This window comes from Myotis davidii, unplaced genomic scaffold, assembly GCF_000327345.1.
Source record: "Myotis davidii unplaced genomic scaffold, ASM32734v1 scaffold653, whole genome shotgun sequence".
In the NCBI taxonomy this organism is placed as follows: Eukaryota; Metazoa; Chordata; class Mammalia; order Chiroptera; family Vespertilionidae; genus Myotis; species Myotis davidii.
Genome location: NW_006285129.1, coordinates 1,536,162 through 1,552,340, shown reverse-complemented (window position 1 = coordinate 1,552,340; position 16,179 = coordinate 1,536,162). Strand labels below are relative to the sequence as shown.

The 16,179-nt window shown below is 44.8% G+C and overlaps 1 protein-coding gene across 1 annotated transcript; it reads left to right on the top strand.

Annotated features, from left to right (window-relative positions):
• The first annotated feature begins 8,440 nt into the window (after positions 1-8,440).
• RPTN (repetin) lies at positions 8,441-12,652 on the top strand. Its single transcript, XM_015558771.1, is given in 2 exon segments — positions 8,441-8,578; positions 9,288-12,652. Coding segments are annotated over 2 exon segments (2,715 nt in total). The 3' UTR covers positions 11,865-12,652.
• The last annotated feature ends 3,527 nt before the right edge of the window (positions 12,653-16,179 follow it).

Sequence of the window (16,179 nt, the reverse complement as noted above, 5' to 3'; positions counted from 1 at the left end):
CCGGATGAATGAATGAATGAATGAATGAACCAGCCAATCCATGAAGAAAACTCTGGCTTGGTCTCCAGCTCCTCAATCTTTCTTTCTTATTTCCTGACTATGCTCAGAATTTGTTAGGTGGACATGACAAGCAGGTGTATTATTCAAGAGTCAACTGCCCTCTTTTGGGGACCAGACAAAAAATCAGAGGATTGGGGACAGCACTTCTCCCCACTCTCAGTCCTAGCAAACAGTTATGGGTTTCTCTCCCGGGCTGTAACAGCAGTGAAGGGGAAAAAGGAGGAGGGGAGAGAGACAAGAAACGGGTTAGTACAGAATCTGAGAGCGCCCAGAGGGCTCAGACTTGCAGAGGTGGGAAACCATCCCATTCAGCCAGTCATCGCTGCAAACCCCTCCTTTTTTTCTAGATAAGGAAGGAAACTGAGTCCCAAAGCAGAAACGTCTTCTCCAAGGTCACAGTGAAAGTTGGAGCCGGGCCCTGGCGAGAACCCAGGGCTCCCCGTTCTCAGTCCTCGGGCTCCCTGGGCACCACGGTGAAGGGCCAGGAGCTGTAGGAGATCTGACTGCTTTGGAAAGGGGAACAGGTGACAGCACTGACATCCACCGACCCCGATTCCCAGGGTCACCTCTTCCCTTCCTGACAGAGTTTCTCTGGGGGTGGGAGGGAGGGGGCAGGGAGCTGCAAACACTGATGAGCACCCCAAATGAATTGCTAATAACTCGTAAAATATTATTGAAACTTCACAGATTACTAAGCATATTTATTTACCTTCCCCACCCCATTTCCTCCACTCCCACTTTACCTCAGGACACATTCATTCATTTGGTCAACAAACCTCCACAGGTGCCTACAATTGTGGGATCTTTGGTGGCCTCTGGGTTGCAAGGTTGTGCAAGACCAGGAAGACGCAGAACCACAGCAGTCACTCACATGCCTTGTCTCTGCCGAGGTTCAGCCTGTTGGCATCTTCAAGCCAAGGCCTGTAAACCAACCATCCCTCTCCAGAAAGTTTCTTAAAAACAACGCAACTGTGTGTGTGTGTGTGGCAGGTCCTCAAAAACTTAAACAGAGCAATCATGTGACCCAGCAACTCCACTCCTGGGTGCATGTCCAAGAGAACTGAAAACATATGTCCACACAAAAACTTTTACACAAATGTTCAGAGTAGCATTATTCACTGTAGTCAACAGGTGGCAACTAAGTGCCTATCAGTGGCTGAATGAATAAACGATGGAATATCATTTTGCCTTAAAAAGAAACAAAGTACTGGTACATGTTGTAACATGGATGAACCTTGGAAACACACTAAAAAAAAAAAAGCCAGACAATAAAGGTCACATATGTATGACCCGTTTATATGAAATTTCCAGAACAGGCAAATCTACAGAAAGTAGATTAATGATTGGTATGGGATGGAAGAGGGCACAGGGTTTCCTGGGGGATAAGGGGAGTGTTCTTAAACTAGATTTCAGTGATGGTTGTGCAATAGTAAAAAATACATTGAATTGTACACTTTAAATGGGTAGATTGTTAGGTATGTCAGTTATATTTCAATAAAGCTCTGTAACAAAAAGAAGCCTCAGAAACCTGGCCTGACTGATCCAAATTCTGCTACATGTGGCCAACTTTGAAGACATCTGTTTTGGTCTGGAGCAATATTAACCAGGTTCTAGGAATTACCTAAAATTCCACGGTCTGTGCATAGCAATGACTTTTGACACTTTCTGGTTCATTTCATTGAAGGAGGGAGGGGAGACTATGGCCTGAGACATTGGGAGCGGAGGGATGATGGGGTCGTACAGCCAAAAACAAAAGAAATAGAAGAAATGGCCGAGCTACAAGCTGGCCACGAGGAGTCCAGCTCCAGATGAAAACCTGTGAGCTGGACCCCAAGAACCCTAGATCTTCTTTCTTGGACTGAGACACATTTTCTGACAAGCTTAAAATATCGCTGAGGCCAGTGTTACCTTTAAAAACCACTGACTCTCACAGATATCATTAAAGAAAAATGGCCTGTAATTAACAGGAGGGTAATTTATCTGCAAGGACAGATTTTAAAATGAGAACTTATTTTGTAGATGATAATAAATGACCTTTCAATATCAACAAATCTCAAAGAGTTTTATGGCTATTAATTAGGCCCACTCCTCTCCGGAGCAAGGTGGTCATTTGCTCCATCTGTAGTTTATCTACCTGCTTCGTGCCAGAGGGCTAAGCAGGAGTGGGGAGCCAGCCTGGGTTACACGGGGCCTCCCTTATACTACAAACACTCAGCCATCCTCTGGTTCCTATGGGTTTCCTCTCACCAGATAGCCACCCAACATCTCCACGGAAGGAAAAGGAAATCGAAGAATTCCATGATCATTATCCTTAATCAAAATTTGACAGGGAGACCCCCTGAAAACTCCATTTGGTAAAATAGTACCTGCCATACCCACTGGGCACATCTGCACCCAAGGAAAGTGGACAACAAAGGCTTGCAAGAATCAAGAACCAAAGAAATGGGCAATAAGAGGACGACGTCTTCAATCACATTCTATCCATTGTAAAAAGAAAAGGGTACGTTTTCTAAATAGGTTGCTTTTCTTGTTTTTCATATTTATATATATAAAAGCCTAAGCGACCAGCCAACCAGCCAGTATCTATGACACGCACTGACCACCAGGAGGCAGACGCTCAATGCAGGAGCTGCTGAGCAACAGCAACTTTGCAGAGTGCCCTCTCCCACTCCAGGACCCCTCGGGGGATGTCGGACTGATGGTTTCGGCCTGATCCCCGCAGGCCAGGCTGAGGGACCCCACCGGTACACGGATCCATGTACCGGGCCTATAGTATAAATATAAGCATCTGTCTGGTCTCCCCAAATCGATTATAAGCACCTTCAGTATTGGAACCATTTAGATACTGGAGATACACAGGAAAATAATAAATATTTGACAGCTTATGCACCGGGAGGTTCTCATTTCAAGGCTGGATTCCTTCACTGACTGTCATTAGGAAGTTATTGCGTTCTTACTCATGTCAGCCTTTGTGAAAAGCTAGTTCTCTCATTGGGAAGTGGGCGATCACCAGTCCTGTTCCAAAGGGGATGGTGTAACACAGGGGTTGCAAACAAGGGCTTTGGAATCAGGAAGTTGGATTCAAACCCCAGCAGCTGTGCCAAGCAGCATGACCTTGAGCAAGCTACTTATCTTTCTCTAAACCTCAGTTTCCTTGTTAGAAAACTGATGACAATATTGCCTGCCTCCCGAAGTTGTTGTGGGAATTAAACAAGATAACATAAGTATGTAAAATGCTTAACACACAGCCTACCCTACATAGTAAGATCAATAAATTGTAGCTTAAAAACATCTAGCCTTTGTGACTACAAAGCTACATTCTAACATGAATGCAAATAAAAGCAGCAAAACACAGCCCAGGACTTCAAAATGCTACGTAACAGGATACCCATTATTGTCCTCCTGTTCCCCACAGAGGAAGACTGAGGAGCACAAAGTTATGAGGCCTTTATCAAATTCATGAATATATCCTCAAAATATAATATATCCTCAAAATATAATATATCCTCAAAAGCAGTTATAATATATCCTCAAAAGCTCCTGCTGACATAAGATTGGAATTCCAGAATCTTAGCATGTTAATGCCAAAATAAAAATAAAAAAGCTTCACCCAGCCAGCATGGCTCAGTGGTTGAGCGTCAACCTATGAACCAGAGGTCACAGTTAAATTCCTGGTCAGGGTACATGCAGCCTCGATCCTCAGTGTGGGGCATGCAGGAGGCAACCAATCAATGATTCTCTCTCATCATTGATGTTTCTATCTCTCTCTCCCTCTCCCTTCCTCTCCGAGATAAAAATTAAAAAATATATTTTCTTTTTTTAAAAAAGCTTAGAGTTCAGTCCAACCCTCTCTTTTAATAGATGAAGAAACTCGAGGCCAAGAGGCTAAGCAATTGACCCAAAATTACCCAGTATGTTTCATAATTTCTTAAAATATGTATTATTTTTAGCTCCTAGATCCTTCTCTTCTTCCCTCTAACCAGTCCCTCTCAATATCCTAGCAATGAGAGCAGGGTTTGAACTATAGAAAAGGATCTTGTGTAGCCTACCTCCCAGGAGAATGGAAGTCCCTAAGCACAAGGACTGTGTGTGCCTTTATCTCAGTGCCTACAGAATGGTGCTCAAAGCGCACAACTCTCCACTGATTAACTGAGCAATACACACAGTCCTCTGCTTGTCCTATAGGAACTTCCTGAGTGTTTGATGAAGGCATATGTAACAGACCCTCCTCCTAAGAACATGACCCTCCTCTGCACTGCAGCACCACGCAGAGAACTGCCTGCCCCACGAACCTGACGAAACAGCTGCTAGGGAGCCCTGAGAAACGTCCACAGAAAGGGGCCCCCCACTTCGCTGCTCTCTACCCGCTACCCACCTACCTCCACTCCCCTTATTGGTCCCTGGAGTCACCAACCCTTCTCCTGGTTTTTAGTTCTAATAGATGAAAAGAGGCATAACTAAACAGCTCTCATAGGTCGAGATACAAAAGCAGAAATAGAATCTCAGCATGACCAGCTCTCAGGATGTATAAACACATCTTCGCAAGGCCTGCCCAGTGCTGGGAGACCCCAAACAGCACTGGGTGCAAACTGGCAGGAAGGTGACAAGATCCCAAAGGCAGACACCCTGTGGAGTGCCAGTAGGGGGTCGGGAGGGGAGTGGGGTGCTGAACCTCAGACCCCATAGAGCCCTCAGGAGTCTCATTTCTTCAGTACACCGCAGCTTTCCTAGTTTCCTAGGCTTAAAGCCTTGGAGTCTCACCTGACTTCTCTCCTTCCCTGCCCCTCAGCAAATCTGTCCCCAACCCCATCTTTCTTCTCCTCTGTCACCCAGCACCTTCCTATAGTTATGAACTGCTACATCCACACTCCCCACATGGCCGTACAAGAGACTCCTAACAGGCCTCCCTGCTCAGACAGGGCTCTTTCCAATTCATCTTAAACTCCACAGTCTGGGGTGACCAATTTGTCCCAAGTTGCCCAGAATCCTCCCAGTTTTTGCTCTGAAGGTCTCACCTCCAGGTAGCTCCTCAGTCCCAACTGAGACAGCTGGCCACCTTACTGCAGTCAGATCAAAATCTTGCCCCAAACAATGCTTTTATCGTGTCACTTTCCTGACCAAAATGCTCCCTGTTTCACATTTTTTCATTAAAATAAACCCTAAAGCAGACTGAAAATCTGCCTCAGAGAATTTATAAGAAAGCATGATGGGATCGGGTAAAGGGACAAGGGTTCTAGGCCTGGCTTTAGTCATAACCCTGTCGGACGCCTGGCAATCACTCAATCTAGCTGGGATTCAGTTTCCTCATGTGTAAAATTAGGAGGCTAAGACTAGATTTCTTTTTCAGCTGAAAAATTTTCTATTTCTATTCTCCTGTACACCCTCTGCTCCAGCCAGACGTACCAACTCACTCTAATCCAAACACACCCTGTCAATTCTCACCTTTGTCTCTTTGGTCTTTCCCTTCTCCCCACCAGAATTTCTCTTCTTTCCTTTCTGCCACCTGAATCCTTCAGGGATCAACCCAAATCCCACCTTCTAAGAGAAGTCTGGGCCCAGCCCCTGGGTTTGTATGAACACTCCATACATACCCAGGTTTTCCAACACTCAACACTCCTAGTGTTCTGTCCCTGTCATTCAAAATCTTTCTTCTACATAAGGCTCCTTTACTCCAACTGGATTAAAATCTCCCTGCACTTTTGTGATTCCCTTGCAGAATCCCAAGCACTACTAACTGGTTGATGGATGGCTACATAGAAAAAAAGTATAACCAGAAACAAAAATAGAAAGTATAGCAAATCTAGAATTTTTTGCATTTTACACAAAATTTCCAAATGCTTTCCTAACCAATAATTCACTTACTCCACCAAGACTTACTTGGACTCTCCTATGCTTAAGACACTGGTGCAGGTCACAGGTGCAGAGGTGGAGAATGACTGGAGGCCCAGGTCTCTGACCGCATCTCTACTCACATAGCATAAGCTCCCATGTTGTTCCTAAACTCTAACTTTAAAAAAATATATATGCATTATTGATTTCAGAGAGCATGGGAAAGGGGGAGAAAGATAGAAATATCAATGATGAGAGAGAAGTATTAATCGGCTGCCTCCGGCATGCCCCACAACCCAAGCATGTGCCCTGATTGGGACCTCCTCGTTCATAGGTTGACACTCAACCACTGAGCCACGCTGGCCAGGTGCTAAACTCTAACTTTTTCTTTTTTTTTACAGAGAGGAAGGGAGAGGGATAGAGAGTTAGAAACATCAATGAGAGAGAAACATCGACCAGCTGCCTCCCGCACACCTCCCACTGGGGATGTGCCCGCAACCAAGGTACATGCCCTTGACCGGAATCGACCCTGGGACCCTTTAGTTCGCAGGCCGATGCTCTATCCACTGAACCAAACTGGTTTGGCTAAACTCTAACTTTTTCATAAAACCTTAAAAGGTTCAAGTGATGATAGCAACACCATCATCACAGTCCTCCTCCCCGCAATCAGTCATGTGTCTACTGCCTCCACTAGCCTGCAGAGCTGTTAAAAAAAATTTAATTCAAAATAGGTCAATAGATTGAAATACACATACAATACACACAAGCAAGACATTAGTTTAGGACAAATCTCTTCCAAGAACTATAACCTGGCCACATACCCAGAATCTCTAGTCCCTACGTTGACGGATTTTTGTAACATGAACATATTGCTAATCTTCTTTGACTATTGTCCTCCATTAGTCTTGGTGAGTGACACATCTTAAGAATGGACATCTCTGTCTTTTCGGACCCCCACAGCACACATGCACACGCATACTCCCCTAATTAAATGGGGCTGGGACTTGAACCGTGTCACCTAATATAATGACAAACAAGTTCATGAGCAAGTGGGGGAAGTAAATAAACTAAACGGTTTGTAGAGGGAGAGGCCAAGCTGGGCTGAGCTGGGCTGGGTCCAGGGTGATTCAGGCTCTGCCACAGAATGGGTGTCTCCTACAATGGCCTCGTAGGACAATTAAAACCCCTATAAATAGGATGGGTTTTCAGGCCTCCAATATCCTCTTCAGCTTCTCAATCATCTGCTCATTCCTCCTTACACAGGTAAGACATGCATGGGGCAACAATGGCAGTATCCATGAGGGTCTTGATGGTGGCTGTGATGTGCTGGGCTGGAGAGATCTGAGACTACTCACTGAGGGTGATAGCCGTGGGTACTCTCCTGCTTCATTTTCTTGGCTCTATCTGAGAATATGATCATAGTTAGGACTGCCTACTTCTGAGGCTGTAAAAAAATATGCTTTTTTTACAGTGTGTCCTAGGTATTCCAAAATCAAGGGCTAGAACCATTGGCGGTTTGCTAGTCTCCCCTAGTGGAGCATTTGCCTTTTGTGCAAGTTAGGCAAGACCCAAGAGTTTAGAGCTCATCAGGGCAAGGCCCTGGACCATGGGCCACTTAATATTCAAGTCTCATTGTAATGAATCGACACTAGGGACCAGGTCCCATGCAATTTGTTATTTACCACTTGTCCGTACAGGCATCATTGCATGCTATTGGAAGTCCAATGTGCTTTGCAGTTAGGGTTTCTGTTTGGAGGCCTACAGGCCCAGTAACTGGGATTTTCACAATGTAAGAAGAAATAGCTTTGAGATCCAGACCCCCAAAGACCCTCTGCCTCTTAGCACGGCCGATGTGAACTTCTCTGATTACATCAGACTTCCCATCACCTACGCAGTTAAGTTGGCTTGCTATTTCATCTGTAGCAGTTTTGTATTCACTGATTCTATTTTATAATCATATCCAAAGTGATCATCCAGGCCAGAAGCACTTACTGGAATTTAGTCTCCCAGAAAGTTTCCTTGGCCATGGCGAGAGACCTCTAGCCTTCTTCCCCACTTGAGCAAGGCTCATTAGAAGACTGCGGCCTGCAGTGGGGTCAATGTAGTGCCCCATTCAGCATGCTAGTCATTGGTGGAAAATTCTGCTTCATGACCCTGGCTTTGGTCCTGCCTTGTAGCTTCCTAACCATCTTTCCCTTTTGTTCTAATATGAGAATTTCTTTTTTTTTTTTTTCTAATATGAGAATTTCAATTAAGCAAGTCCCATCTGGAGTAGAAGATGGGGCATGTAAAACACCTACTGTATTTTTTTGTTTGTTTTTAGGAAATAGCCATTTTTTTCTAGCAGGGAACCCATAGTCTGTGCCCATCTCCCACGGTGTGATATTTGGAGCCAGACTATGGGGTCAAAGGGGGGCAGGGATGTGGCTAAGGAGAAGCTCTGTTCCTGACCAAGAGGGGCCACTTTCCCTCTGAAAATGCTGACTCCTGGGCTTCATCCTAAACAGACAAAATCTTGTTTTTTCTTTTAGGTTTACCTGTCTTTTCCAAAATGGCTCCACTCCTGAACAGCATACTCACCGTGATCAAGGTGTTCCAGAAATATGCTAAAGAGGACGGGGACTGTGCTCTGCTGTGCAAGAAGGAATTGAAGCAGCTGCTCTTGGCTGAGTTTGGAAACATCCTCCGGGTAAGATGCGTAGAATCTGGATCCCATGGAGTCAAGTGTATGTGACTCTGAAACCTGCATCTAGGGCTTAGTTTTTGTTTTCTTTGGTCATGCTCCACCCTGGAACTAAGAGAGTTACAGGTAGCTCCTTAATAGCTTGCTCCCAGCACACAGACATGTGTGCACAGGCATGCTCAGACACACACATACACACACATCTCCTTACATCTGAGCTCGAACAGGAGGAAGTAGAACTTTGAATTGGAAATCATTTCTCAGAAGAAATCTACATTGATGTCTTAGTTTCTATATTTTAATGCTGTCCACACATTTTCTCATTCATTCATTCAATAGAGAATCATTAAGCACCTACTCCACACCAGCGCCATACTAGCCACTGAGGATACAAACATAGAAAAAGCCAGCTTTTACTCCCTCCAGGAACTCACACTGTGGTTGGAAAAATGTTGATAAACAAACAACTATCAGGTGATGGGGTGGACAGCTTCCCCAAATTCATTATGAAGGGAGCTGATTTTAAATAAGTATATCTCTACTCCCCATAGTCCTGCTCCCTCCAATGAGTCAGGAAGGGATGAGGTTCTAAGAACCAGCTGATCAAAAATGAGAACCAAGCCTACATCAGGCGTCCGACAGGCATGAACCTAGGCACGTATCTTAGTGTCCACAGGAAAACATCTGATTTTTCTCTTTGTTTTTCTTCCCACAGAGACCAAATGACCCAGAGACTGTGGAAACCATCCTGAACCTCTTGGATAAAGACAGAAATGGACATGTTGATTTTCGTGAATATCTCTTGCTGGTGTTCCAGTTGGTCCAAGCTTGCTATAATAAGGAAGAAAATAAGGCATGTGGAGATAGAACCTCCCAGCAAGAAGGGGAGCAGGAGGGAACACAAGACCATAGCTTTCCAGGAAATACAGGCAGACAACATAGGCAGAGGCATGAGGAAGAAAGGCAGGACTCCCACCACCGTCAGTCTGAGAGACAGGAGCAGGACTCCCACCATGGTCAGTCTGAGAGACAGGGTCAGGACTCCCACCATGGTCAGTCTAAGAAACAGTATCAGGACTCCCACCATGGTCAGTCTGAGAAACAGGAGCAGGACTCCCACCATGGTCAGTCTGAGAGACAGGGTCAGGACTCCCACCATGGTCAGTCTAAGAAACAGTATCAGGACTCCCACCATGGTCAGTCTGAGAAACAGGAGCAGGACTCCCACCATGGTCAGTCTGAGAGACAGGGTCAGGACTCCCACCATGGTCAGTCTAAGAAACAGTATCAGGACTCCCACCATGGTCAGTCTGAGAAACAGGAGCAGGACTCCCACCATGGTCAGTCTGAGAGACAGGGTCAGGACTCCCACCATGGCCAGTCTGAGAGACAGGGTCAATTCTCCCACCATGGTCAGTCTGAGAAACAGAGTCAGGACTCCCACTATGGTCAGTCTGAGAGATGGGGTCAGGACTCCCACCATGGTCAGTCTGAGACACAAGATAGGAACTCCTGCTATAGTCAGTCTGAGAGGCAAGGTCAGGACTTCAGCTCTGATCAAAGACTGAATCATAAATCTAGCAGTGACCAGACTAAAAGAGAAGGATATTTATTTGCTTTAAATCAATATGAGACACAAGTTCAGGATTCTCATGATGGCTGGTCTGAAGGGCTTAGACAACAACAAAGTCAGCCTATAAGACTTAGAGAGGATTCATGCTGTGGCCAAAGAAACCAACAGGAATCAGGCTCTTATTATGGGCATTCTGCAAGGCTGGGTCAGGAATCAGGCTATCATCAGAGAGACAGGCAAGAATTTGATTCTCAATATGGCCAGACATACAGACAAGGCCAGCATTCCCACTATGGTCAGGCAGACAGGCAAGGCCAGAGTTCTCACTATGGTCAGGCAGACAGACAAGGTCAAAGTTCCCACTATGGACAGGCAGACTGACAAGGCCAGAGTTCCCACTATGGTCAGGCAGACAGACAAGGCCAGACTTCTCACTATGGTCAGGCAGACAGACAAGGTCAAAGTTCCCACTATGGACAGGCAGACTGACAAGGCCAGAGTTCCCACTATGGTCAGGCAGACAGGCAAGGCCAGAGTTCTCACTATGGTCAGGCAGACAGACAAGGTCAAAGTTCCCACTATGGACAGGCAGACAGACAAGGCCAGAGTTCCCACTATGGTCAGGCAGACAGGCAAGGCCAGAGTTCTCACTATGGTCAGGCAGACAGACAAGGTCAAAGTTCCCACTATGGACAGGCAGACAGACAAGGCCAGAGTTCCCACTATGGTCAGGCAGACAGACAAGGCCAGAGTTCTCACTATGGTCAGGCAGACAGACAAGGTCAAAGTTCCCACTATGGACAGGCAGACAGACAAGGCCAGAGTTCCCACTATGGTCAGGCAGACAGGCAAGGCCAGAGTTCTCACTATGGTCAGGCAGACAGACAAGGCCAGAGTTCTCAATGCAGTCAGTCAGAACCTGGGGAAACTGGGCAAAATAGGTGCTTCCAAGGGAATGAGCGAACAAGCAGAGGCTCATATGATGAGCAATCAGGAAGTTCAGGGAGACCCAGTCAACAGACTCAAGGACAAAAAGTGAACCAAAATCAGGGACAGAGATTTCAGTCTAGGCTAGAACAGCAGAACAGTCACCAGTCATGGGAGCCTGAGGAGGATTGCCAACACCACCAACACAAACTCGTAGCACACATTCAGCAAGAAAGGCCACACTCTCACAAAGGGAGTGATAGGCAGGGACACAGAGAGGCCCAGACTAAGGAGAGTCATGGTGAGAGACAGAGCCACAAGGTAGAGGAAGAGAAGGGTCACCAAATCAGGGGTAGACATGGTCATGAGGGTCAGGAAACTCCATGTGAGACACGGGACAGGCAAACCCATGAAGTGGAACAAAGCCATCAGACACGGGGCAGGAAAACCCATGAAGATGAGCAGAACCGCCAGAGACAAGACAGGCAACCTCATGAAGAAGATCAAAACTGTCAGCAAACCCATGAGAAGAAAGAGAAATATCGAGGATCCCAGGATCGACAATCCCATGGAACCCAGCAAGGCTGTGCCAACAGAGAAAAATTTCACTTGAATGAGGATGACCAGAGCCAAGGCTCCCAGGGAAGACACAGTGACCTGGCCTTCCATCCAACCCAGAGCAGGGGGAGGCCCCAAAAAAGAGAAGAGGGTGGAAGTCACCCTACCAAGGCAACGATTGCTCCCAACCCCCTCTACGACTATCTACAAGAGCAGAGAGAGCATTGGCACTAGGCCTTATTGCACAACAGAGCTACTGCCAAAGAAGAAATCTACAGGTCAAGTTCATATTTACTTCTGTTTAAGAGATTGAAAAATGTATGTCTTCCTTCTCTCCTCTACTTTCTATCTACTTGCAAGGATACTTTTGAGGATTAGCATTTACTTTTAGGGCATGACAGTTCTTTGAGCAGCAAATCCAGGGTGTTCTGGAGGGGTGAAATCTCAGTGGTAAATTGGGTGAAATAATCAGATCCCAATTTTGATTAGCTTGGGGATTTAAATCATTTCCTGGTTTGCCCTCCATGTACATAGGACATGGTTGGGTCACTGAAAGGTAGAAACTTCTCCCAAAATTCAGAAACAGGAAAGGTATTCAGAAGATACCCATCACAAACTGAGAAGAGGATATCTGGGCTTCAGTGAGCTTTGGCTCCTGTGGATGAAACATCAGGAATTTCAAGCCTCATAGTCTACACTTAAATGAAACACAGTGAGAGGCTGCTAGGAGAGTCAGAGACCACAGAGGACATCTCTGATTCACAACACCTCCAGCGCGCAGGCTCCTACCCTTCATCAGAGGGACTGTCCTAGCTCCTAGCACTAAAGCTGACTAGACTGGTTTTAGCTCGATGTCTTTCTAGTTTCTGATCATATTAAATAGAGAGGAAGCAAATGTCATCTGTTTTCAGATCCTAATGAACCAAAATTGTTGACACAAAGATACTGGGGCCTGAAAACCCTTCAGAAGAAAATCTATGGAATTGTATTTAAATGCCCAATAAATGATTGGTGAGCAATGACCTTGATGACTCTTTTTTCTTCTTCACTGTGGGGCTATGCTATCTTCACTTGTGGGTCATTTTCCAAGAACAAGGCATAATTTCTTGACTCCTACGATCACTTTGTTCTTTGAGTTCCTATAAAAATCAATAGGAAACAAACAAACAAAAAAGGAGTCAAAAGCAACTTATCTAGATATCATTTACAGCTCCTTCCCCTGCAGAGAAGTCAAATTTGACTCTTCCCCCTTATTCACTTACACATTCAAATGATCATTAAGTCATACCAATTCTGTATCCTCCATACCTCTTGAATCTCTTCCCATTTCTCCATTTCCACTGCCTTAATCTCCCTTCTCTTCAGTGACTCAAAGTGACTTGAGAATACAGTTAACACATCAGCTCTAAGGTCAAAAGCCAATGACCAGAAAGTGGGGAGTCCACCCTCAAGAAGGGTGTGAAAGGAGGGAGGGGAGCATCCTAATGGGGCACAGGCTGACCACAATGGTCTCTGCAGCTGGGGGCGGGGGAAGCAGCTCTCTGAATCTGAGCCACAGAACAACATTCCAAATTTCCTCAACTGAAAAATCCAAACAGAAGGCCATTATTCTTAAATGCTGTCTCTATTCCCAAACTCTGAGAAACATACTATGAGGCTAATTCACAGTGCTTCCTCCAAATATACTAAATCAGAAAGACATCATTTCCTTACAGAAAACTGATCTTTATTTCACTGCAGCCCAACTTTCTTCCCCTTGGGAATCACTCCTCAGCTGCCTTCTCCTCTTTTCTAACCACAGGTAATCTTATCCAGTCCTGTGACTTTAACTTTCATCACTATTTCTAAGGTTCTCAAATCTTCATCTCCAACCCTACCTCTTTCCTGAACTCCAGACTCATATATCTAATTATCTACTTGGCATTTCATTTGGACATGAAATAATATCTCAAGCTTAGCATTCTCAAACAGAGCTCTTGACTTAACCTGTTTCTCCCTCAATTTTCTCCATTTCAGTAAGTTAGTAGCATCATCCACATTGCTCAATCAAAAACCTAGGAGATATTCTTTATTGTAATCATTCTCTCCCCCAAAACAAACTCATTTGTAAGACCTCTTGTTTCTATTAAAATACAGGATAGCTCAACTCCATCGTTCTTGTCACCTTTGCTCCTATCACCCCCATCACCACATCTCTCTCTTAAATGCAGCAATCGCTTCCTGATGGGACTCTCTACTCCTCTGCAATTTTACAAATCATGTCACTTCCCTACGTCCTGATGATATTCCAAGGTTGCAGGTTCAACCCTGGGTCAGGACACATATTTCCCTGCTTGAAATGCTTGGCAGTTTTCCACCATACTGAGTACAAAATTTAACATTCTCCCCAGGGCCTTCCTAGGATGGGGCCCTGCCAGACCTCATCTTGCACCTCTTCTCTTCAGTCACTGTTTACCATCTTGAAGCCTTGAAACAGCTATTTCTTCTGCCTGGAATATTCTTCTCCCTGATCTTTTTGTGGCTAGCTCCTTATTTCACTGAGGTCTCAGCTAAAAAGTCACCTCCTCAAAGAAGCTTCTCTAACATTTAATCTAAGATTATGCCCCAATCACTCTCTCACACATACTCCTCTTCTTGTTTATTGTTCTTAGCATTTTTCATATTTGATATCTTGTTTTTGTTACTTGTTCATTGTCTTCTGCCCCCTACTGGAGCTTAAGGTCCACAGCAACAAGGATTTTGTTTCTCTTGTTTGCCACTATACCCGCTGCATCAAAACTAGTGGCTGCTCTTGGTCTGATGTATTCTGTATCAAGTATCATGAATGTGATAAAATACCCAAGGCTTAATATGAATGTCTCATAGCATGGCTTGCTGTGCAGTTTGGAGTTGGTCCTTAGTGTAGAAATTTATGGCATCTGACTCTTGAAAGGCCAGTTCCAAATTAATCTCCTTTAATCCTCCCTCAGGGCTCTGTTGAGCTCCATATGTTCAGATTTCCCAGTGTGCATTCTGCCTTCTGATAGCAGTATAAACAAGTGTTCTCCTGTTGCTTCAATTATATCGTGCATCCTTTCCATAGTAACGATAAGATCACTAAGAATCTGATTAAGTCTCCTATTCCTTTGAGAACCCAGCACAAGTGGATTTACAGCCATTATTACTGACTAATTTACTATGAGACTTACTCAAGCAGCTGGAGCCTAATTTGAATGGAATATTTATTGACTGAATATTTACTGTCAAATACAATCTCTTACTGTATTTTGTATACAAGCAACTTGTATTTTTGAGTGGAAAGGATGCTAAGAACACAACTAAACATATAGCAACAGTTTAAGAGAGGGAGGGGGGGTCAGGAAAGGAGTTCTTGTCCTGCTGCTAATGCCACATATGACTTTAGGTAATTTTTGACCCCTTACTGTGCTCCAGTTTTCTCATCCTTAAAATGAGGAGTTAGCACAATGCAATCTATAATGTCTCCTTCACATCATAACGCTATGGTTGTATAACTAAATGTCTAGATGAATCAACCAGGCCTATTTATTTAGCACAGGAAATATTCCAGAGGTTAAAAAACACCTTGGAAGCCAACTGGAGAAAAAGATCATATGGAGCTCTAGCGCCATCTACTGATCACTGGATTCCCTGTGTCTTCAGATCCAGAAAATTACAAAGGCTGTTGAGAATGAAGGCCTACTATGTGTTTCAAGATCTAGACACCAAAGATATAGCAGTTTTAAAAACATAGACAAAAAACATGGTCCTTGTAGCGTTTACATCCTAATGGAAAGACAAGAGGGAATAAGTAAAATACATATCAGATTATAACAGGTGCTACAGGAAAAAAAAAATCAGTGAAGGAAGATAAATGCTGAGGGTCACGAAAATGAAATAACGTTGTCAGGGTGGGTCTCCTGAGAAAGTAACATTGGAACAAAGACCCCAAGAAGATAAGGGAAAGAAACCAATGAACATCCAAAGAAGAGCATTTCAGGAGAAGGAATAGCACCTGCAAAGGCCCTAAAGCCGTGTACTCAGGAAATAGTAGAGGTGAGTGGATACCAATGAGCAAGGGGGTGAGTCACAGGAGACGAGGTCAGAGAGGTCTCTCTGCAGATTCACAGCCATGCAGGGCTTAGGAGGCTTGAGGATTTTGGATTTTCCTCAGAGCAATCTGCAGAGTCATCAGATGGTTTTGCCTCAAGCCTTTTCCATTTACTGCACATACCTAGGATTTTTCCCCTATGTGTCTGCAGCCTACAGATCTAGACTAGGTGATACTGATTCAAATGACATAGAAGTGCAGGCTGTCATCTGACACTTGGTCCTGCTCAAAGGTCCAGAAGTCCTGTCCCCTGGGAGCAACATCCTTAAGGTTGCTGCACTTGGTTAACCCCGTGAGCCCCCAAAACTAAAAGGGGGTTCGAAAAGAAACAAAACAGTTTCTGTCTTCAAGTTTAGAATCCAGTTAAAAATCAAACACACACACATACACACACACACACACACACACACACACACTTTGGGATGCTTGCACAGCAACCTA